The 21,268-nt window shown below is 34.0% G+C and overlaps 1 protein-coding gene across 37 annotated transcripts in view; it reads left to right on the forward strand.

Annotated features, from left to right (window-relative positions):
* The window catches only part of LOC114332075 (basement membrane-specific heparan sulfate proteoglycan core protein), a 1,202,649-nt gene that overhangs the window by 1,020,750 nt on the left and 160,631 nt on the right, over positions 1 to 21,268 (forward strand). For 25 of the 37 annotated variants that reach the window (XM_028281834.2, XM_028281940.2, XM_050653272.1 and 22 more), the window contains 3 exons: positions 9,025 to 9,153; positions 16,467 to 16,577; positions 19,400 to 19,513. In XM_028281834.2, the coding sequence (XP_028137635.2) occupies positions 9,025 to 9,153; positions 16,467 to 16,577; positions 19,400 to 19,513 (354 nt within the window). The remainder of the gene's footprint in view (positions 1 to 9,024; positions 9,154 to 16,466; positions 16,578 to 19,399; positions 19,514 to 21,268) is intronic. The other 12 variants (XM_050653271.1, XM_028281983.2, XM_028282001.2 and 9 more) reach the window with 1 other exon arrangement.

Here is a 21,268-nt window from a genome sequence, read left to right on the forward strand (position 1 = left end):
TATTGATTCTTACAATTTGATTAAAGAAAATTGTTTAAAAAAATTTGGACCACTTTTCGCGTGGGAGACTTCTTGAACCTTATTCTGGAATGTTTCACGAATGTGATTATGCAAAAAATCTCATGGAAATATGTTTTCCAACGAACCCTCCGTATTCCTTGTATATATGCACAATCACATGCACAATAAAGAAAAGAGCCGGGGCATTATGTACGGCAGTGTATTCTTTTATCGATAATGTAAAACATTTCCGTTCATTATTAGAACAAAAGGTTAAAGATTTAAACCGGCGGCGTAAAATTACCGTCCACTAACACCAACACCCTCATAGAACGACCGTCTCGAATTATATTAATGAATTTCGCCGGAAACTTAACGATTATGATTAGTTATTAGCTATCAACCCCAATTAAATCGGATAATCGTCGATTTTCACGCCTTCCGTACTTCCCATAATGCACGTATTGTGGATCGGATTGATCAAAAAATACTTTTGTGAAAGCATCAGTATAATAAATAACCTGTCGTCGCATCGGTCTCACCGGTACACACCGGTGCTAGGCGCCGCGATGCTTCCACATCCGAGGCCAGGATTTAACCCGCTCGCAAAGTGGGATACACACTTAAAATTTATTGATAGAGGGAATACGGCTGATGGGCCTACTCTAAATGACAATCTGCTCTGTTGGATTAAACCATTCGAACGCCGTTTTTTAAATTCCCGGAAATATATTTTTATTCGTGGTGTTTTCTAAAAAAACAATTTTTTCTAATAATAAAACACTGAAAACGTTTGTTTTCTATACTTCCACAGAATTTATTATAACTAAGTGACTACAGCTGTTTCGGCAGAGTGCCTTTCTCAAGTGATATCGTTTACAATGTGTTTGCCTTTTTAAGTCTTCAACTGAAGAGGAAAAACGCTTACAATTTTGAACATCTTTAACAACAAAATACTTGGATTACAGTATTATCCTGATGTATTTTGGATCTTCCACAAATAATACACAATAAATAACTTTTTATTAAATTCACGTCTTAATTCAATTATTTATCAAATACACTATATATCAATAATATTTAATCAATAACTCAAAATATTCCCGATGCAATGTCAAATATTTAAAATTGTAACTGATTGTCAGTGTCTGACTGACAATATAATATGCTGACAATATTATATTCGGCTGAGTGCGTTGTAAGTAAGACAAAGATAGATTTGGAAAATATTACCACGGCATTGTGTTCATTTTTTTCGAATCCTGAAAAAACCAATAAATATTTTTGAAAAATTTAAACGCAGAATGAAAGACTAAATTATTACCGAGGGCCGAAAGTCCCTTAGAATAAATAAAAAGTTTATTTTGAATGAGATATTTGAAATTAAAAATCACACTAAATTTTCTCTTAGTTTTTCACCCCTGTAACTCAATAAAATAAACATTATAGAAGTTCTCAGGGACTTTCGGCCCTCGCTAATAACGTAATCTTTCATTCTGCGTTTAAATTTTTCAAAAATACTTATTAGTTTTCTCAGGATTCGAAAAAAATGAATCCCCATTTGAATAGCATTGCAGCCGAAAATACGTACCGATCCTCTTAAGTTATGATATTGTGGCGTATATGGTATACTAGTGACGTCATCCGTCTGGGCGTGATAACGGAATCGATTATTTTTTTAAATGAGAATAGGGATCGTGTGGTAGCTCATTTGAAGGTTCTTCAATTCTCTATTCAGTAATGTAAACATTTACATAATTATTTATACAGGGTGTCCTTCTACTTCTTTTTTTGTCAAATAATTTAATTTAATAAATTTTTTTTGGACACCCTGTATAAATAATTATGTAAATGTTTATATTACTGAATAGAGAATTGAAGAACCTTTCAAATGAGCTAGCACACGAACCCTATTCTCATTTAAAAAAATCATCGATTACGTCATCACGTCCAGATGGATGACGTCACTAGTATACCATATATGCCACAATATCATAACTTAAAAATAAAAATCGACCTGTTTCGGGATTTTTCCTTAAAGTCGCCGGTTTACGAAATAACGAATGTGTTCCTTTCATTTGCATCATACTGTCGGTGGAAAATAGTGTCGCGCACGCTTGATTAGCAATTAAAAAACAAATGAGTTTTGAATATTGTATTGCAAAAAACTCCTCGGAATTTCATCAATCGATGTTTAAAGAATATCTACCTACCTTGGCAACATTCCAATTTTCAGTTTTTCTGAGCGTTAAAAATGGCCAATTTCGCAATTTTTCAATTTTTAATCGCTTATATGTCAAAAACTATCATTTTGAGAGAAAAGTCACTAAATACCTTTTCTGTTTGGAATGATCCAAAAAACTTAAAAAAACTTTTTCCATGCAAAAAAAAATAATTTTAGGAAAAAAACAAAAAAAACGTTTAAAAATTTTTTGACCACCTTTTGGTCCTGGCAACATGCAAATTTGTTAAAAGGAGTCCTTTTTGAGTAAGATTGTGCAAAAAATCCGAATCATAATATTTTTTCTAGCGGATGCGCAGTGGCTTTCTGGACTATCTGTTCAATACCCTAAAGGTTAATAACATCTTATTTAAATTATGATTTATACAGAGGGTTCATATTATACTACAGAAGCCATGGAGGTGTTACCAGGAAAATAGTCCAATAAGTTTTCAATCAAATATCTTTTAGGAATATTTTTAATATTTCTATTAGGTTGAAAACTTTGACTTTATATAATATTAGAAAAATTCTATAAGACAATAGTTTCAGAACTAAATTATCCCCCGCATGACCATATTTAACAAGAACCGATGACCACCAACGAATTAAGTTCCTTTAAAGAATGTCAAGACAATTATGTTTTGAGTGTAGGGCCCTAACCAACTTATGTGTGCATCTAAAATATCTTAAATGGTCTAATAAAAAGAGCATCATACGGTTCGAGCGGCTCGAATCTTGTTGATCAGATAATATCGGTCTTAACAAGTTTTTATTCTTCTTTGCCTCTTTTCCTTACAATATAATTCTTGATAACAATAGGCCCGTTCAAATATAGATACATATTTATTTTACGTCATTTTATTATTGCGTTTTTATTGTTTACTTTCAACTTTTTCTTCTTAAAAGATCGTCGCCCTATCAAGTCCCCTTGACGTTGGCGATTAACATCGCGAAACTGTCTCTGTCTCGTCTCGAGCTATTCTAAATAGTTTTTCTTCTTTCTTTATTCCTGTCCACTCCATGATATTCTTCAACGTGTCCAAAATAGGCCATCTTTCTATATTTGATGTTATCAAGCGGCTCGCGGGCAGCATTTGCTCTCTTAAGGACTGCCACGTTTGTCAGCATAGCCGTCCATGGTATTTTCAGTGTACGTCTGTGCAGCCACATTTCAAAGACCTCCAAACGATTAATGGTGGATATTTTTAATGTCCATGCTTCGACACCATACAAGAGGACTGACCAAATGTAACATTTAATCATGCGCTTTCGAAGTTGAAGTTGCAAGTTATCATTATAGAAGAATGAGCTCATTTTTAAAAATGTCGTGCAGGCTATCTCGATTCTACATTTTATCTCTTTATCTGGATCTAGTTGTTCCGTAATATGGCAACCAAGATATTTAAAACTGGGTACTCTTTGCATTATATGACCATCAACATATAACCGTGAATCTTGATGGGCCAAACGGCTAAATACCATGTATTTTGTTTTTGAACAGGTTATGTTTAGGCCAAAGTCTCTTCCCACTGTGTCAATGGCAGTTAAAAGGTGTTCCATTCTTATCATCACTTAAAATAACTGTATCGTCTGCAGTATACTTTAATAATATTTAATGTAATGTATTGCCAGCAGCAAATGTTGATTTATGTTTCATTGTCTGCATCTATGTACTTTATGTAAGGAAAATCCAGATTCAGAAGGAACGCCTACCAGAATCCCTGAAACCTCATTTTTTTAAGACATACTAACCTCCACGTATCCTTCAGCAACTGCCGTAATCTTCCATCCACCATGCCGCGTCAACGTTGTAAAGAGGAAAACTGACGGAACGTGGTGCTACATTCTGAGTGAAATAAAAAAATGTAACAGAAAAAGATAAAAACTGAAGGCGGGATTCAACCCAACATGAAATTTCTGTTAAAATGTGGTATTTATGACCCTTAAGATAATACCAAATGCTAAGATTTATTGTCATGTGAAAGGAGACACGCTTCAAGATCTGTCAACTGGCCAACCGAGGGTACGATCAATGTCGTGGTAATTTTATGGTCAAACTACGTTTTTTAATTTTTATCATTGTGAGAATTAACTAATCTACTAATATTTTTACCGCCACCACTGGTGGTGTAACCTTTTTGGTTGTCTTTATTCTTCGGGACATATGTTTTGACCCATTTTATCACAAAATAAATATTACTAATTTTACCGTCTTGTAGGGGGGTAACTGCGTTCTCTTTCTTTTTTACTATTATATATTATCTGTCTTTGCCGACGTCTAAATTTTTAAACACTTGAAGCTCGCATCAACACGCTCTTCAACCTCGTCGTGAGATTTCCTCTTAATACTGGCTCCAGCCTCGGGCAGGAAGAGTTGCCGACGTTCGACGCAGACAGAGGGACCTGTATATTTGTCAGGATCACTCAAGCCTAGTCAATCCTTATTTTGGAGCATTTAGCAGCTCTGACTTTCATCCAAGAATTAATCTTCAGCAATGATAAACATTTTTCTACGACGATAAGTGCTATATTGGGTATTTCATGACGCAGCATTGATTAAATAATTATACTGAAATTAAAACGAGTTGTCACGAATGAGTAAATCAATGATTTGAATTTTTATTTTCCATGTTTGTTTCATTTGCAACTTGCTCCTGTGAGTGAGTTTACTCCCATAAATGGGTTTACTCCCATTAATGGTTTTACTCCCGTGATTGGGTTTACTCCCATGAACGTATGTGAATCCAATATGATAAAATAGGCAGGAGTCAAGAAAAATTAGAGGACACCCGATGAAATTAGAGAGACTAAGAAAAAATTGGAGATAGTCAGAAATTGGAGGACACTGTAAAATAGAAGGGAATCAGAAAAGCTTAGAGGAAAACATGATACAATTGGAGTGAGTCAGAAAAAATTGCAGGGAGGCAGAAAAAAATAGAAGGAGATACGATAACATTGGTAGGAAGTCATAAAAAAATTGAGTGGAGTGACTGAAGATGGCAATGGATTGGGTTCTTCGTCGCATGGCGACAGGGCCGTAACTACGATGTTAGGGGCCCCGGGGCAAAGGTGATCAGGGGCCCCCTGCCGGGGGGTCTGGGGGTTTACCGCCCAGCGGAAGGCGGGGTCCGGAAAAATGTTTGATATTTAACCCCTTGAAAAGGCATTTTAATGGATTCTATTACTGAAGTTTCTTGAACCTACATATTGCTATTTTAGTTGACCAACACAAAAAAATTTTGAAATCATCTTATTTTTTATTCGCCTTAAAAAATTTAAAAGAAAAACAACAAAATGAACAGATAGTAAAACAAAATGAGATAATATAATGAAACAATAAAAAGAAAATTTCTTGAAACTTCAAAACCGAATGGAGAAATATTAAGATATGAAGGTTTATTTAGAGAAAATTCAGGAAGAGGTAAATCAGATTGCTGAGGAGATACAGAAAATTGAAAAGGTGGAAGAAAAATTCAAGAATGCGGTAATGGAATTCGATATGGAAAAAGTGGAAGAAAAATTGACGGAGATAAAAAAATGTCAAAAAGGAGAAGACCTTCGGGAAGTAATTGTATACAGTTCTAATAAGAGCAGAGTTCTATTTGACGAGGATATTAGAAAACGATATCCGGTACCTTCAGCAGTGACACTCTCCAAGCCGAATACCGTCACTGCTGTTAGATTTATTATGCTGTGGTACTGGTAGGGCTGATTTCAATGTGCTCATTCCATCTTACCCTTACCTTTCTTTTCAATATGTGGTACCATGTGGTTCCTTTCACGTACCAAGATGTGGTCTGGGGTAAATTGGTTTTTATTTAATTTAGTTTTTATTTCACCAAAATAACTAATTTCCTCAGTAACAATTTATATCTTTACGAAAGGTCTCGAGGGCCCTCTTCCAATGGCATTTTAGGTTTTGTTGCGCCGAAATAACTAATTTCCCAAGTATTAATTTAAATTTTTATGTTAAGATCTCGGGAGCCCCAGCTCAGGTCAGGCCTCAGGGGCCCCTTCTAAGGGTTCTGTTCCAGTTGCATTTTAGTCGAAAATACTAATTTCTTCAGTGAAAAATTAAAACTTTCTGTTCAGTTCTAGGGTGCCGCTGTAAGGTCTTTTTAAAATTGTGTCATTTGAAAATATTTCGTTGGGATCGGCTTTTAAAATATATATTTTTATTTTCCTCGTTAAACTCAACGATTTTGACTTGATGAATAGATATGTTCCGTTGGTGGTTTACGGAAACAATTAAATGAAATTACAATAAGTGTAAGACAACGAACAATAAAATATATATTTATTTTTGATTAAAAAGGCGTGCTTATATCTCGTAAGAGGGTTTGTTATTCTTTGCGGGACGAGGGTTTGTGTCAGACTGCCTTTGAATCAACTAAAAACATTAGTTATATATTTCTGTGGTTTTTAAAGAAGTTGAAGACTGATTTATTGACATAGGAGGCTGGCCCTTTATCGTCCCGTAATCTATTATGGAATTTGCGTTTCCCATACATAAACTGAACAGGCCATCAATATCTGGTGTTTTAAAAGCTGAGAAGGCATTTTATCTGAATACTGATATATTTCATTTCTTAAAATTTAACAGGCCCTTTATGCATATGGTTTGTGAATTTTAAGATGGGACCTATTATTTCATTTTGAAAAAGTTATTAAAAATTAAAATTAGCAAAATAGTAGTTGAAGCGTGTCGCCACAGTGTTAATAAAACAAACCAAACAAGAATAGTTTTCTCGACATACCCAAGATTAATAAAAAGATTCCCCTGATAAAATACTCCGGGGCGTCGTGTTATTTATATATTACTTCGTTTTAATGCGGTCTTAAAATTCCCCATCATCCTGGCCTACGAAATATCGAAGGAAGACGAAGACAGACAGAACGGAAAGGAATGTTATTGCGTAAGAGTATGAGATATTTCTAGTAAGATGACTATCAAAGGCAAACAGCTATATCGCGTTACAGTATTACGTTAAATCGAGTTAAGTACGGGCTTTGTGTCATCGTACACGTTACCGACTCCGACACGATCCATTCTCTCGGCGCTCTGTGATCGAAAAGGGACCTTTTGACTGTTTGAAAGCGATATTTGACACCTCTTAAACGGCTATCACCGAATAGTTGGGATCAACTTCACCGAGGACTTCAGTATTTAAAATTAAACTTTGATTCTGCCTCGATTGACCATTTACATTGAAATATAGAAAATATTGAGCAAAAAAATACTGAGATCTTTAATACGTTTTTACTTAATTTATGAATGACTTCAAATACATACTTTATTTATTTAGTTTTTATTTTAATTTATTTTAAAGTTTTTTTAAATTTATATATTATGTGTTCCGATAGTGGATGTTGACGGAATCAATTAAAAATAAGTGTAAACAATGAACAGTAATATATTTATTTATTTTGGGTAAACAAGCGTGCTTCGTTTATTATCTCGTAAGGGTTTGTTAGCTTTGTTAGCGAGGGTGTGTCTGAATCGTTCGCCTGCTGTGTCGATACTGCGAGACCACCACACTCTATTATGTCAAATGGTATTATGGCATTACTTGCGGTTTTACAAAGGCTTGCCTAGAAAGGCAATAAATTACTACATCTGCGTTTTAAAAGATGAGAACCTTTCTGTATTTTAAGAAGTTAACATAAAGAGCGTGGCAATCTGGCCTCGAAATATATTAGTGTTTCCTTGAAAAAAACATTAATTGTATACAATCTGTTTAGGGATACATTTCATTTCTTAAACTTAACGGCCCTTGTTAGCATATGGTTTGTATATTAAATGTGAATTTTAAACGACTAATGTTATTTCGTTTTGAGAAAAGTTATTAAAATTTCAGCAAAAATAGTAATTAAAGCGTATCCCTATATATGGTAAACTATTTACACTAAAACATTTATATAATACATTTATTAAATTCCTGATTAAACCGCGCACAATCAATTCCGAATTATTATTTAACACTTTTACTAGATAACATTTATAAACTCGGACCGAATGTGGACTATTTAAAATGATTCTATTTATTGTTATATAATTTTTATGGGGAAAATTTAGAGAATTAATTTTATGTCAAAGACCACGAGATCGTAAATTTTCATCGCCCTGTATATAACCAAAAATTGTAAATAAAATAATTTAGCCGTAAGCAGTGTTTCGTGGAAGAGTTAAAGTCTAGTGGTAAAGTTTCTATGAACGGATTAATACATTTCAAAACAATGAACTAGAAAACGGTAGTTTTAGAAAGTTAATGTGCCGCTTTGGAATGGACAATATACAATGTTTCTAAATGGTTTCCTAGAAAGAAAGGATCGTAAACAATTTTGTTTAGTTAGGAAACAGGGTTTTTCTAGATTGTAAGTAAATTTAATTGTAATATGTCCTGGAAATTGACGAGACAGAAATTTTGTCTACAATACTATTTGCTCTTCTGTCTACAATACTATCTACTCCGCTATCACGTCGTTCGGGTCAACGGCAGTCTCGTGCGTGAAAGTATCACTTTCTGCACTGGTTAGGAAAATGACTATTTTCTACGGTCTACAGTCTACAGAAACCAATATAAGGGAGATTCGCGGTATTTTACTACGTGGTAATAAGAGAGGAGAGCTATCTGTGTGTTCTCTACGGGGATGAAAATCAAAAAGAGATATTTTTCGTTTTCATTGTCAGGAGTGGGTAGAGTCAGTAGTGAAGGGTTGGCTTAGGTAATAATTTGTTGACATTATTTTCTACGCATTTTATTTCGACCTCAATTTTACCTTTCCTTTATTTGTTTCAGCCCAGCAATGTCCACCAAGAACGTTCTCCTGTGGAGCTGGAGACAGATGCATTCCAGATGAATCATATTGTGATGGTCGCCAAGATTGTGATAACGGCGCAGATGAAGCCAACTGCACGCCCGGAGGTGGTACGTATAGACATTTTTGGTCAACAAGATTTGTAACAAAAATATGTACATATTTTCAGCTGTTTCAGATTGACATCAGCATATTATTTAAATGGTTAACAGAAAAAGAATCTTTGACTTGTATAGCAATACCAAAAATCTATGGATTTTATAGATTTTTGGTATTCGATCTAGGCTCTAATGCAGATTTTGATATACTGAGTATTTAGATTGTTTTAGTTTTGAGTATTTTGGACTGAAGTTATAAAACACTTCTTTTTTTCCGTCACAAGATCTGTTGTCACTGAGTATTGTTTAATTGCAAAGAATAAATAAATTTTTAAACGGAGTTCTTAAAAATTACAAACAGTGTTCTTTTAGTAATGCAATGTCTATGTTGCTATTTCAATACTAATGGCTGAAGCAGTTTTTGAAAATCATTGAGTCGTCAATTTTTGTTTTATGTTTAAATAATATGCTGGTTTTCTTTGTATATACTGAATAATTTAATTTAAAAAAATTGTAGGATAGATATTTTAATGACAATTCGACTTCTAGGTCGCATATCGTTTTCAAAATACAAGTTGTGAAAACCTAAACAAATTGTTTGGTGATTTTTACGTTGGAACAACAACGAAATGGTTTATTTAGTGCCCGAAATCTTAAATTTTGAAAACGACTTAGGATCTGGAAAATGAAAAGGCAATAAAATTGCTCAAGTCCTACAACTTGTTAATTTCTATTTTATGTGAATTTTACAAGTAAAATTTTAGAATCAAATATCTTCAGTACAATGTTAATATAGCTGGTGTTATAAAATTGAAGCATTGTGAATCTTATTATGATATAAATTTTTATTTATTGATTTATTTATTTATACTTTACAATTTACTCAATACATCAATCGAATAATTAGGTAAATATGATGTACAAACAAGAGCTTGGCTCAATTACTATAATTCCAGTGGATTTTTTATGGTCATGGGCTTTTAAATCTTTTTTTCTGTTGGCGAGTGGAATAGTTATCTTTCATTTCATTTCGGTCTTCAATTGTAGTCTTACACTCCTCATCAAACCGTTGGTCATCTTTCCTTTCTTTATTTTCTAGCATCGATTTTGCTGCGAATATGTGGCTCTAGTTATTAGGTTTCACTGATCTTCTAGTGTTCTCTCTTCATTTCCTTCATATTCAGTCAGCCTCCTCTTTACTTCTTAAATCTGCATTGATAATCCCAACGACTTCTTCTATATATGTTTTGAATCTTTGTAGTAAGATAGCTAATACATTGCGTTTTGTTTCCTTTTTTATAAATTGGTACAATAACGCTTTCTTGCCATTCATCTGGGATTGTTTCTTCTCACCAAATGCCTTGAATTAGCTTTTATGTATATAGATCTGTACAACGTTTTTCCTCCGTGTTTTAAGTACTCTACAGGTACCTATACCAGCGCTGCCTAGTGCCTTATTATTTTTAAGTTTTTTAATTGTCTGGGTTACTTCTTCGTATGTTGGTATTGGTCTTCTACATCAGCTGTATGCACTTCTATGCTTGATGTTTTTGACACAGTTGTGTAAAAAACAGTTGATATACGTCTTACTTTCAAGTTTTTAGAAGTTCCTTGTCATAAATTATAATCGGTCCGCTGTCATTTTGAAGGAAGTTTCCTGTTCCTACTTGGTATCCGACCTTGATCTCTGAAACTTCTTTAAATAATTATCATACTTGGTTGTCCATCCGATACAGATCTATATTGTTCGTCAGCGATAGCTTTTCCCATGCGCCACGATTCATTTTCAAACAAATTAAGTCAAAACATAAAGTGAAACGTACGCCGATGTGTGTAGTGTATAGTATACAGTATACAAAATGTATATACACATCGACGTTCGTTTCACTTTATGTTTTGACTTAATTTGTTTGAAAATAAATCGTGACGCATGGGAAAAGTTCTAGCGGACGAACAATATCTCTGTATATTTCTTACTGGTACTACTTCTTTTTCCATTTCATTAATTTTCTTGTCTCTGTTGCTGCCTTGTTTATACCTTTCACTGTTGCAAGGGATTTTGTAGCAAGTCCCTTCTAGCCATGTTTCGTTCTTTTATGGATTTCAGGCAATTATCTTCACATTTTTTGTTGTTCTCTTTTTGTGTCCTAGTATTTTATCTGATATGCTTGTGAACGTTAATTTTATATTTTTCCAAACAGTGGGTATGTTGCTAGCAACCTCTGTCTGTGTTAGTGCTATTTGTATTATTATTCCGTAGAAGTTGGGTATTCCATAATATTTGTGGCGTACTATTGTAAATTTTTTGAGATACTATTCTTGTTCTTAAGTGACTTATTTTAACATTATAATGATATTTTCAAAGGAATAGTGAACAGAACTATATTACCGTGAAAGCTGTAGCTTCTCCTGAAAAATTTCGCTTGTATTATCTCTTTCGTATGTACATATTATACACTAAAAGCCATATAATAAGATCCACAAGCTTCAATTTATTTTATAAAATTTTACGTTAAATTTTTTCTACACACTATGACTATGTAAAATAAGCTTTTAATTTTTTGTGTTTGTTTAACAGCTTAATATTGCCTGGCTTGTTAAATGCATCTTGAGAAGCATTTTGAGGTTTTATTTTTGCATCTGGGTTAAGCGCAAACAGCATTTTAAATGACTGCTTGAGTTTTTTTTAACTTACCAACTAAAAGCTCCCATCGAGAGCCTTTTGCGAACCGAGAAAAGATTTCATAGCTCTACGCAGAATTCATTTTAGTACACTGAAATTTATTAATGTTTATTATCATTCATTTTTATCTGTGTTACTGTTGTGCATTACCATTGGGTATTGTAAGGAATCCAGTAAACTTCCAAGGACTAATATTCATTTGGTAATCATTCTTTTTTTAAAGCAAAATTGCATGTACTGAAAAAGGAAGTTTCTGTTAAGGAATTATTTATAACAAATGCTTATTAAACGAAACAATACACTATCTACAATATATGCATTAAATACTTGTTGTGTTAATAAAAATAATCTTTAAGATTCAAATCGGGTGAGCGAGGAGGCCATTCAATACTACCTCATTTACCAATTCGTTCGGGAAATGTCTGATGTAAATAACGCCCAAAATTTGTAACAAAATGAGCTGGAGCTTCAAATTATTGAAACCATCTTCTTCTTCAAGTTTTCTGTCCGTTTTTATTAACATAACAATTCCAATCTTGCTTACGACACTTCTGAATAGTAAGACCGATGTGAGCTCGAACCGCTTCCGCAGATTTTGGAGCCACGAGTGTCTTCTCCTGCCTGGCCCTCGCTTACTGTCTATTTTCCCCTGGATAATCAATTGCAGTAGATAGCCCGATCAGGGAACACAAAATTTTACGAAAACCTCCAAAAAAATAAATGAAGGATGAAAATTTGGGAATAGCTAGTTAAAATTGTCTATTATTATACAGTATGTCCCTGTAAGTTGTATCCATATGGAAAACTTTTTTATTATTAATTTTACGAAAAAAGTTATTCTTTATAAAAAGCTCTGCATGGTCCAAAACCTAAGATTTAACCATCAAATATCAAATTTTTTTAATATTATACGAGGTATGTCAAAAAGTTTGAATTTCACTCAAGAGTAAAGTAGCTTTATTTTTCGTAATAATAAATTGCTATTATGAAAAGTTGTTTGGAATTAAAAACTATATTCTAATATGCAATTACATCCTTCTAATTAAAAATTTTTTTTTGAAATTTTACGAAAAATAGATTCTTAATAAAAAATTCTGGATGGTCTAAAACTTAAAATACCACCATCTTATATCAAATTTTATCAATTTTATGCGAGGTATGTCAAAAAAGATAAATTTAGATCAAAAGTAAAGTATCTTTATAGTTCAGAATATGTATTGTGAAAAATAAACGTATTTTAGTCTTGAGCGAAATTCATATTTTTTGACATACCTCGTATAAAATTGATAAAATTTGACATAATATGGTTGTATTTTAGATTTTAGACCATGCAGAACTTTTTATTAAGAATTACTTTTTTTCGTAAAATGAATAATAAAAGAGTTATCTGAATTAAAATAACTGAAAATAATGTTAGTTATCCAAAATTTTTCAAAAAAAAAAAATTTCAACAAGAAGGATGTAATTGCATACTAGAATACAGTTTTTAATTCCAAACAACTTTTCATAATAGCAATTTTCAATATTGTGAAAAATAAAGCTACTTTACTCTTGAGTGAAATTCAAACTTTTTGACATACCTTGCACCATGCAGAGCTTTTTATAAAGAATAACTTTTTTTTGTAAAATTAATAATAAAAAAGTTTTCCATATGGATACAATTAACAGGGACATACTGTATAAGAAAAAGTTTACAATTCTACATCGCCTCCATTTTATAAAAATTGGGAAATACAGAGTGAAAAATATTTTCTCGGGAGTGAAAAATTATACGTTTAAAATAGGAATTGGATAAAATGATTAATTCTAAGCAACTTTTGTTCTACAGGGTGTTTCATTAATAATTGTCCATATAGTAACTGGACAAACCTTAGCACAAAATACGAATATTTAACCTAAAACACTTAAATATAATGTGGATCCTTACTGAGTTACAGGGTGTTTTATCTAAAAATTTAAAAACTATTTTTGCTTAGCATTTTAAAACTATTCGACGTATCCTTTTCATACTTGGCAGGAAGTATAGGCACTGTACAAACTACTAAATTATGTTAAACAAACGTTTCTGGCTATTACCATGGGCGTACGACGGAGGAAAATGAATGGTTGACAATTTCCAAATTCTACGCCACTGGCGGAATTGCTATTTTAGTTCAATTTTTGGATTCTCCAATACTTTCTATAAAAATAATATACTCTTCATTCGTAACGATAAAGTCATTACTTTTCGAGATCTTTGAAGTTAAAAATGAAACGACACGGTTATTTTGATTAATGTATTGTGTCGCTTCATTTTCAATTTCAGAGATCTCGAAAACTAATCATTTTATCGTTACGAATGAAGAGTGTATTATTTACATAAAAGTACCTACATTTCTGTCAAGCATGATAAGGATGCGCCAAATAGTTTTAAAGTACTGGGTAGAAATAATTTTTAAATTTGAATCATATGAATCAGATATTAAATTAATCAAAATAACTGTGCCGTTTCATATTTAACTTCAAATATCTCGAAAACTAATGTTAGCGTTACCAATGAAGAGTATATTATTTACGTAGAAAGTGTTGGAGAATCTAAAAATGGTACTAAAATAGTAATTCCTCGAGTGGCGTAGAATTTGAGAAGGGTCAACCATTCACTATCCCCTGTCGTACCCCTCTAGTAGTAGCTAGAAACGTTTGTATATTATAATTAGTAGTGTGTACAGTAGTCGCACTTTCTGCCAAGTATCAAAAGGATACGTCAAATAGTTTTAAAATGCTGAGCATTAATAGTTTTAAAATTTTTAGATAAAATACCCTGTAACTCAGTAAGGAACCACATTTTATTTAAGTGTTTTAGGTTAAATCTTCGTATTTTGTGCTAAGGTTTCTCCAGTTACTATATGGACAATTATTAATGAAACACCCTGTATACAGTATTTTTACTAAGTCAATACTTTTCGAGTTATTTGCGAGTGAATATGTTAATTTTTTAACAAAAAAAAAAACATGTTTTGGACGGTTTTTCGCAGATAAATCCGCAGATTTTCACAATTTCGCAGATTTCGCGGATCCTGTTCGGTCCAGGATATACGAGAAATGCGTCGGTACACCCACATTTCGAATGCTTCTAGTTTTTTCGTGAGCGTCTCTGTCAGCGTCCAGGCCTCCACACTATATAGTAACTTGGAAAAATGTAGCATTTAACTAGACGTAGTTTTAGGGGACGAGACAAACCCTTGCTTATCAGGAGCTATTTCGCATTGTTAAATACTCTGGCGCGTTCTATTCTCGCCTTAATTTTTATGCCTTTCTCCCATTTTGCATTTACGTTGGTGCCAAGGTATAAATACATGGTCAATTAGTAAGTGTTTTATCCGTAACTGTCGAGACAGGTTATTGCTTTTTGCTTGAAGGGTCTCAGCTCATAGGCTGGGGGCTCAGCCTTAATCTCAGGAGTTTAAGCAGTTGAATAATGTCATCAAATCATTCTCTTTTATCTCTTTGAAGAATCAGTTAGGTAGAACTCATCTCATCGAACATCACATTGATGTTGGTTCGTCAAAGCCTTTCAGGCAATATCAATATCCCTTGCCTCAAGCCTGGCATGAAAGCTTAGTAAAGGAGGTAGATGAAATGCTTAAGCTTGGTATTATTGAGCCTAGCTCTTCTTCTTTTTGTAGTCCGTTGTGGCTGACAAAGAAGAAGGATGGGACTTTTCGTGTCTGTTTCGACGGACGTAAACTTAACAGCATAACTATGAACAGGGATGCTTATCCTATACCTCGTATAGATATCATCCTGTCTAAGTTACAAAACCCGAAATACATGTCATCTATCGACTTGAAGAAGGCATTTCTCCAGATTCCATTAAGCGAAGAGAGTAAGAAGTTTACTGCCTTTGCAGTAAATGGCAAAGGATTGTATCAGTTAACCCTCAGCATTGTATGATAAGGACTGTATAGCAACAGTAAACTGGATAGTTTACTAAATCTGATGTTGTTTGATTCTAATACAAATTTGCAATTATGCGAACGTCTCTTAGAATCATCCAAGTCAATGCCATTATTCCATCCAAGTCAATGTCTCTGAACTTTGAACTTTGATCAATATAGAGTGCTTGACAGGATCAAATGCCTGAATAAGTAAATTAAATGCATTGTTGTTAAATGTTGAAAATTGTGTTAATTTAGGTTCTGTAGTAAGTACAGAAAATAGTTCTGGCAAAACTTTCTTTGGGTTTTGTTTAGTAAGCATTTGTTTATAGTTTAAGTTAAATAAATATCATTAAGCACAACACAAAATATCTTCTGTTTCATTAACGTGATACTATGAAAATTATTTCATATTCAAATATGTACACAATACAAATAATTTTGCAAAAAAATGTACATATAAGCCTATTTTTAAGCAAAATTTCCAATTTCTAAAAGTGAAAATGTCCACAAACAACAATAAAAAAAGCATAAGCCACCGTACTAATAACTTATAGTGCGGAAGCTTATCGCGTCAAATTTCTAGCATAAGCCCCCGTACTAAGAACAACTTATAGTGCGGTGGCTTATCGCGTCAAATTTCTATTTGGACAATTTCACATCCCTTCAGCAGTCATCCAGATAAATAACATAATTACATGTTGCATGTCATACAAACAAAACAGACAAGTGTACCGGGGACCAATTCAGATGCGGAGATGGCAAATGCATTCCGAGAAACAAGGTCTGCAATCGAAAATATGACTGTGATGATCTTTCAGACGAACGAAACTGTCGTAAGTGTTTTCATCTTCAATGTCTTGAATTTCTCGATTTCTTATTACATTTTTATAACATCTGTCGTATTTCTTTTCATTTCGTGGTGACTTAATACAGTAGAAATCCTTCAAAAATGTCCAATGTTTATATTACGACTGTTGTTTTTCACGAGAGGTTATCATTAATATGAACCACCGACAGCTTGAATACGTAAACAAATATACAAAATATCTTGGCTGCTGGTTCAACAATCAACTTGATTATACACAACAAGTAAGAGCGAGAATAGAGATAGTTCGACAAGGCTTTTTCAAAATAAAAATCCTAGGCAAAGGAAAGCAGAAAAAAAAAGACGAAAGTGATCATAATGACAATATAAAATCAACAGTATCAACATACGAACAGAGCAAATAAAGAACTTTGGACTAAAAACCGTAGAGTGGCTCGTAAAAATTATGAATTGCTGCATCCGTACATTACAAATCCCCAAAATCTGGAGAAAAGCTAGAGTGGTAGCCCTCATAAAACCAGGGAAGGATCCGGCGGATACAAAGAGTTTTAGACCTGTATCTCTCTTGTGCCACCTTTTCAAGGCCTTTGAAAGAATGATACTGAACCGGATCGCAGAATATGTGGAGACTAAAATTATTCCAGAACAAGCAGGATTCAGGCCCGGAAAGTGCTGCTGCAGTCAAATTCTTAATCTCACCCAACATATTGAAGATGGTTTTGAACGGAAGGAAATAACAGGAGTAGCGTTCATAGACCTAACTGCCGCCTATGATACAGTTAACCATCAACGGCTACTCGCAAAACTCTACGAAACTACAAAGGATTTCCGACTAACAAGGTTAGTGAAATGTCTCCTCCAGAATAGACGCTTCTACGTAACGCTCCAGTCCAAGAACAGTCGGTGGAGGGACCAAAAAAATGGGCTACCACAGGGAAGTGTCCTCGCGCCGATTCTATACAACATATACACCAACGACCAACCCATACACCAACAAACAAGGCAATTTATTTACGCTGATGATACAGCGGTGGCAGCTCAGGGAAGAACCTTCAATGAAGTCGAAGTGAAACTGACAGATGCCCTGGGAGACTTAGCTCTATACTATGATAAAAACCATCTGAAACCCAATCCCACAAAAACCCAGGTATGTGCTTTCCACCTGAGAAACAAGCATGCCGGAAGGTCGCTGGAGGTGGAATGGCGTGGTCAGATGCTGGAACACAACAAGACGCCAAAATACCTTGGCGTCCGTCTGGATAGAACTCTGTCTTACCGATACCACTGTCAAGATGTCAAGAAGAAAGTAAGTGCCAGAAATAATATCATCCGCAAGCTAACTAATACAAAATGGGGAGCACACCCACACTCTCCGCACTTCTGCCTTGGCATTATGTTTTTCGGCCGCGGAGTTTGGAGCACCAGTATGGGCAAACTCTGCTCACGCAAAGAACGTCGACGTGGCTCTAAATGAAACGGTCCGTATAATATCGGGTTGCCTGAAACCGACACTTATCGAAGAGGTATACCCCATTGCTGGAATTGCTCCACCAGCAATCAGGAGGAAGGTCACGTCAGAGGTAGAACGGAAAAAGCAGGAGACGGACCGAAGACACCCCTTATATGACCACCAAACTCAGCCAAGCAGACTAAGATCTCGGAAAAGCTTCCTGAAAACATCAAGATCCATCCCCGAAGCGCCAGAGACGCGCCGAATACACCTATGGCAAGCGTCAGTTACCGCGACACATTTTCCTCCCTCAGAGGAAATGGCTGCTGGACACAATTTACCGTATCTGACTTGGAAAGCGCTAAACAGACTAAGAACCGGCGTTACACGTTGTGCTAGTAACCTGAAAAAATGGGGATACCAGGAGGACGATACCTGCGACTGTGGCGCGGTTCAGACCAGCCGGCATCTGCTATCATGCACAGAGATGAGAGAGACCTGCACAGAACAAGACTTAATTATAGCAAATGACAGGGCCATCTATGTGGCCAACCATTGGAAATACAGAATTTAAAGTTGTTGGTGTTCCGGACACGGAAAGTAAGTAAGTAACAGTATCAAGAGCCTTCATGGACAATAAATAACAATGGACGGCTTATATGAAAGAACTTTACAATGGGCATATACATATGATTAGACCTAGGAAAGCCGGCCAAAAAAACGAAAGGGATCATGATGACAATATAGAATCAACATCAATTTGAGCCAAATTGCTGGGGAACCTTTAATATACAGATTATATCGCATAAGATATCTCTGTAAAAACGAGTTATTTTAGCCTGCATATCAAGGGATTTAATTTAAGACCAACAGGAGACTGGCCACCAGGAAGATACTTTAAAAGACGGCGAGATAATTAGCAGTCAAATGTCACACATAAAACTACAGTCTTAGTACCAAACAAGAAGACCTGAAGAAGTAGAAGAACACGAAGAAAAGTGAATAATTGATTACCTATAGGGAGAAACTACATAACCATTCATTTAAAAACAACAGTCGACTAATAAGCATGTATTTATGAAATAAAATCAAACGAAAACTTGAAATAACCCATAGTTTGTAGGATTTTTACAACCACAACATCAATATCCTCTGTAAATTATTTCTCCTAATACAAAAAGCCTCACTTGCGGATTTCTCTACATCATTTTTTCTCAACCTATATACTATCTACATCTCAAACCTACAATCACCTCCACCATCGAAAACTGTAACTAGTTTCAACATCTGTTCTAATCCTCATAAATTTTCGTTTTTAACCAAAATATTCGTCTAAATGTATGAACCATTGCAAAAAGCAGCCATATTGTTATTTACAGCATGTCAACCCGATGATTTCCGATGCGAAAACGGATTCTGTATCCCTTCGGCGCAAAGATGTGACGGTACTCATCAATGTCAGGATCGTAGTGATGAGATAGGATGTGACCAAAGTATGCTATTTTATTGCTTTTATATTAAAAAGTATTTAGACAAAGATTCGGCAATTATATTTCAGGATATATCTTCGTACAGTTAGTAAGATACTTAAAACAACAGTCTAATACAATAAGAAATGATTAGAGATGATTTGCTCCTTCGAAACAAAAGTGTCATAACTCAAAAAACAACTTTCTTTACCAGAGGGAAATATGGATCTTTTAGATGTTAATTTAACTGAAGTTTTAAACGGTAAGATCAACATTTTGAGTTGTGCCACTTATATTTTAAAACATTGGTCACTTTTTTAAACATTAACGGAAAAAATACCTAGAACACTTCTAAAAATACATCGGTTTTCATGATAAATAACGATCCGTTCACGTCGAATGTCACAGCGTAACTCAAAAGTGTCATTGTGCTGGAATACAAATATTCATTTTACTGCCAAATAAATAATAGCACTACTACCATATTACGAAGTTGGAAGTAAATATATATGTGACAGTTTTCCTGGTAAAGATGAATTTTTTGATTTGTGTCACTTTTCTTTTGGACGAACGAATGTTGTGTGTGCGTGTATGTATGATTGTATGTTCGTATATGAGGAGTCGTTGAATATAAATCGATATTTTTTTTCTTTTGTCCAATCAGTTTTTCACTTTCTTAAGATGAAAAACGAAGATCCTAAAATTTCAGTTTTTAAAAATTTTTAAAAATTTTTGAAGTCGATCAAAAATGTTTTTCAAAAATTGGCTATTTTTCGTTTTCTTGGCTAAAATGAATAAAAAAAATTCATATTTTACGTATTTAAATGCCTTTATTTTTTCTTTAGGTTTTTTCTCTTTGAATGTCATCGAACTAAATGAGAAAATCATTACAATGGTCTACGAACACCTATATTTATTCGGGGACTTTTTATATCGATTTCTTGCTCATTTCGAAGTTTTTTTTAATTTCTCGAATTAAAAAAATTTTTGAAACTAAATTTTTATAGAAAGTAACTGAAAATGTTGCATTATGCCTAATTTTCATGGAGAGTAAACAAACGTTTTCAGCCTTGAAATCATAATTATTATAATTCAGGTGTTTTGTGTCAATTACAATTTTCTGACGTTAAAATTACAGTTGTCTTGAGATAATTTCAATAAAAATGTATTACCAATTTTTAACGACTATGAAATAGTTATTTATGAAACAGTTCGTGAAGTATGCTTTTTGCGAACGCACGCGATATTTAGAGCACGAGCCACAACGGAGCGAGTTCTATACTCGCTCCGTTCGCAAAAAGTACTTCCTGCACTGTTTCATACAATATTTTATCTACGATAAACAAATAAAAAAACTGTAACTCTTCATCACTGGAATTCATTTCTATTCTACAATTTTTAGAACTTTGACATTTAAAAATCCATACTACTTTCAAACCACAAAACTGTCAAAAATTTTGTTGTAAGTCTTTGCTCATATTGTCATCACCATGACAACGCGAAAGTTAAGGATATTTGATTATATGAAAGTGTGCCAAAAAAACCCATTGAAAGTGTGCGAAAAAGTAAATCCCATTTAAAATACATTGTTACTTCACACACATTTTAAACCTTTCACGCACTGCTATCTATAATGACAGTTTTCACAAACTAAAAACTTATACATAATATGACATAGAGTAGATAATAGCTATTTGTATAACAAGGGAGGAAAGTGCTACTTTTCCTCCCGAGAATAGGGCAGTGATCATTCAAGTGAGGAAAAGGCACTTTACTCCC

The sequence above is a fragment of the Diabrotica virgifera genome, chromosome 6 (genome assembly GCF_917563875.1).
Source record: "Diabrotica virgifera virgifera chromosome 6, PGI_DIABVI_V3a".
NCBI classification, from domain to species: Eukaryota; Metazoa; Arthropoda; class Insecta; order Coleoptera; family Chrysomelidae; genus Diabrotica; species Diabrotica virgifera.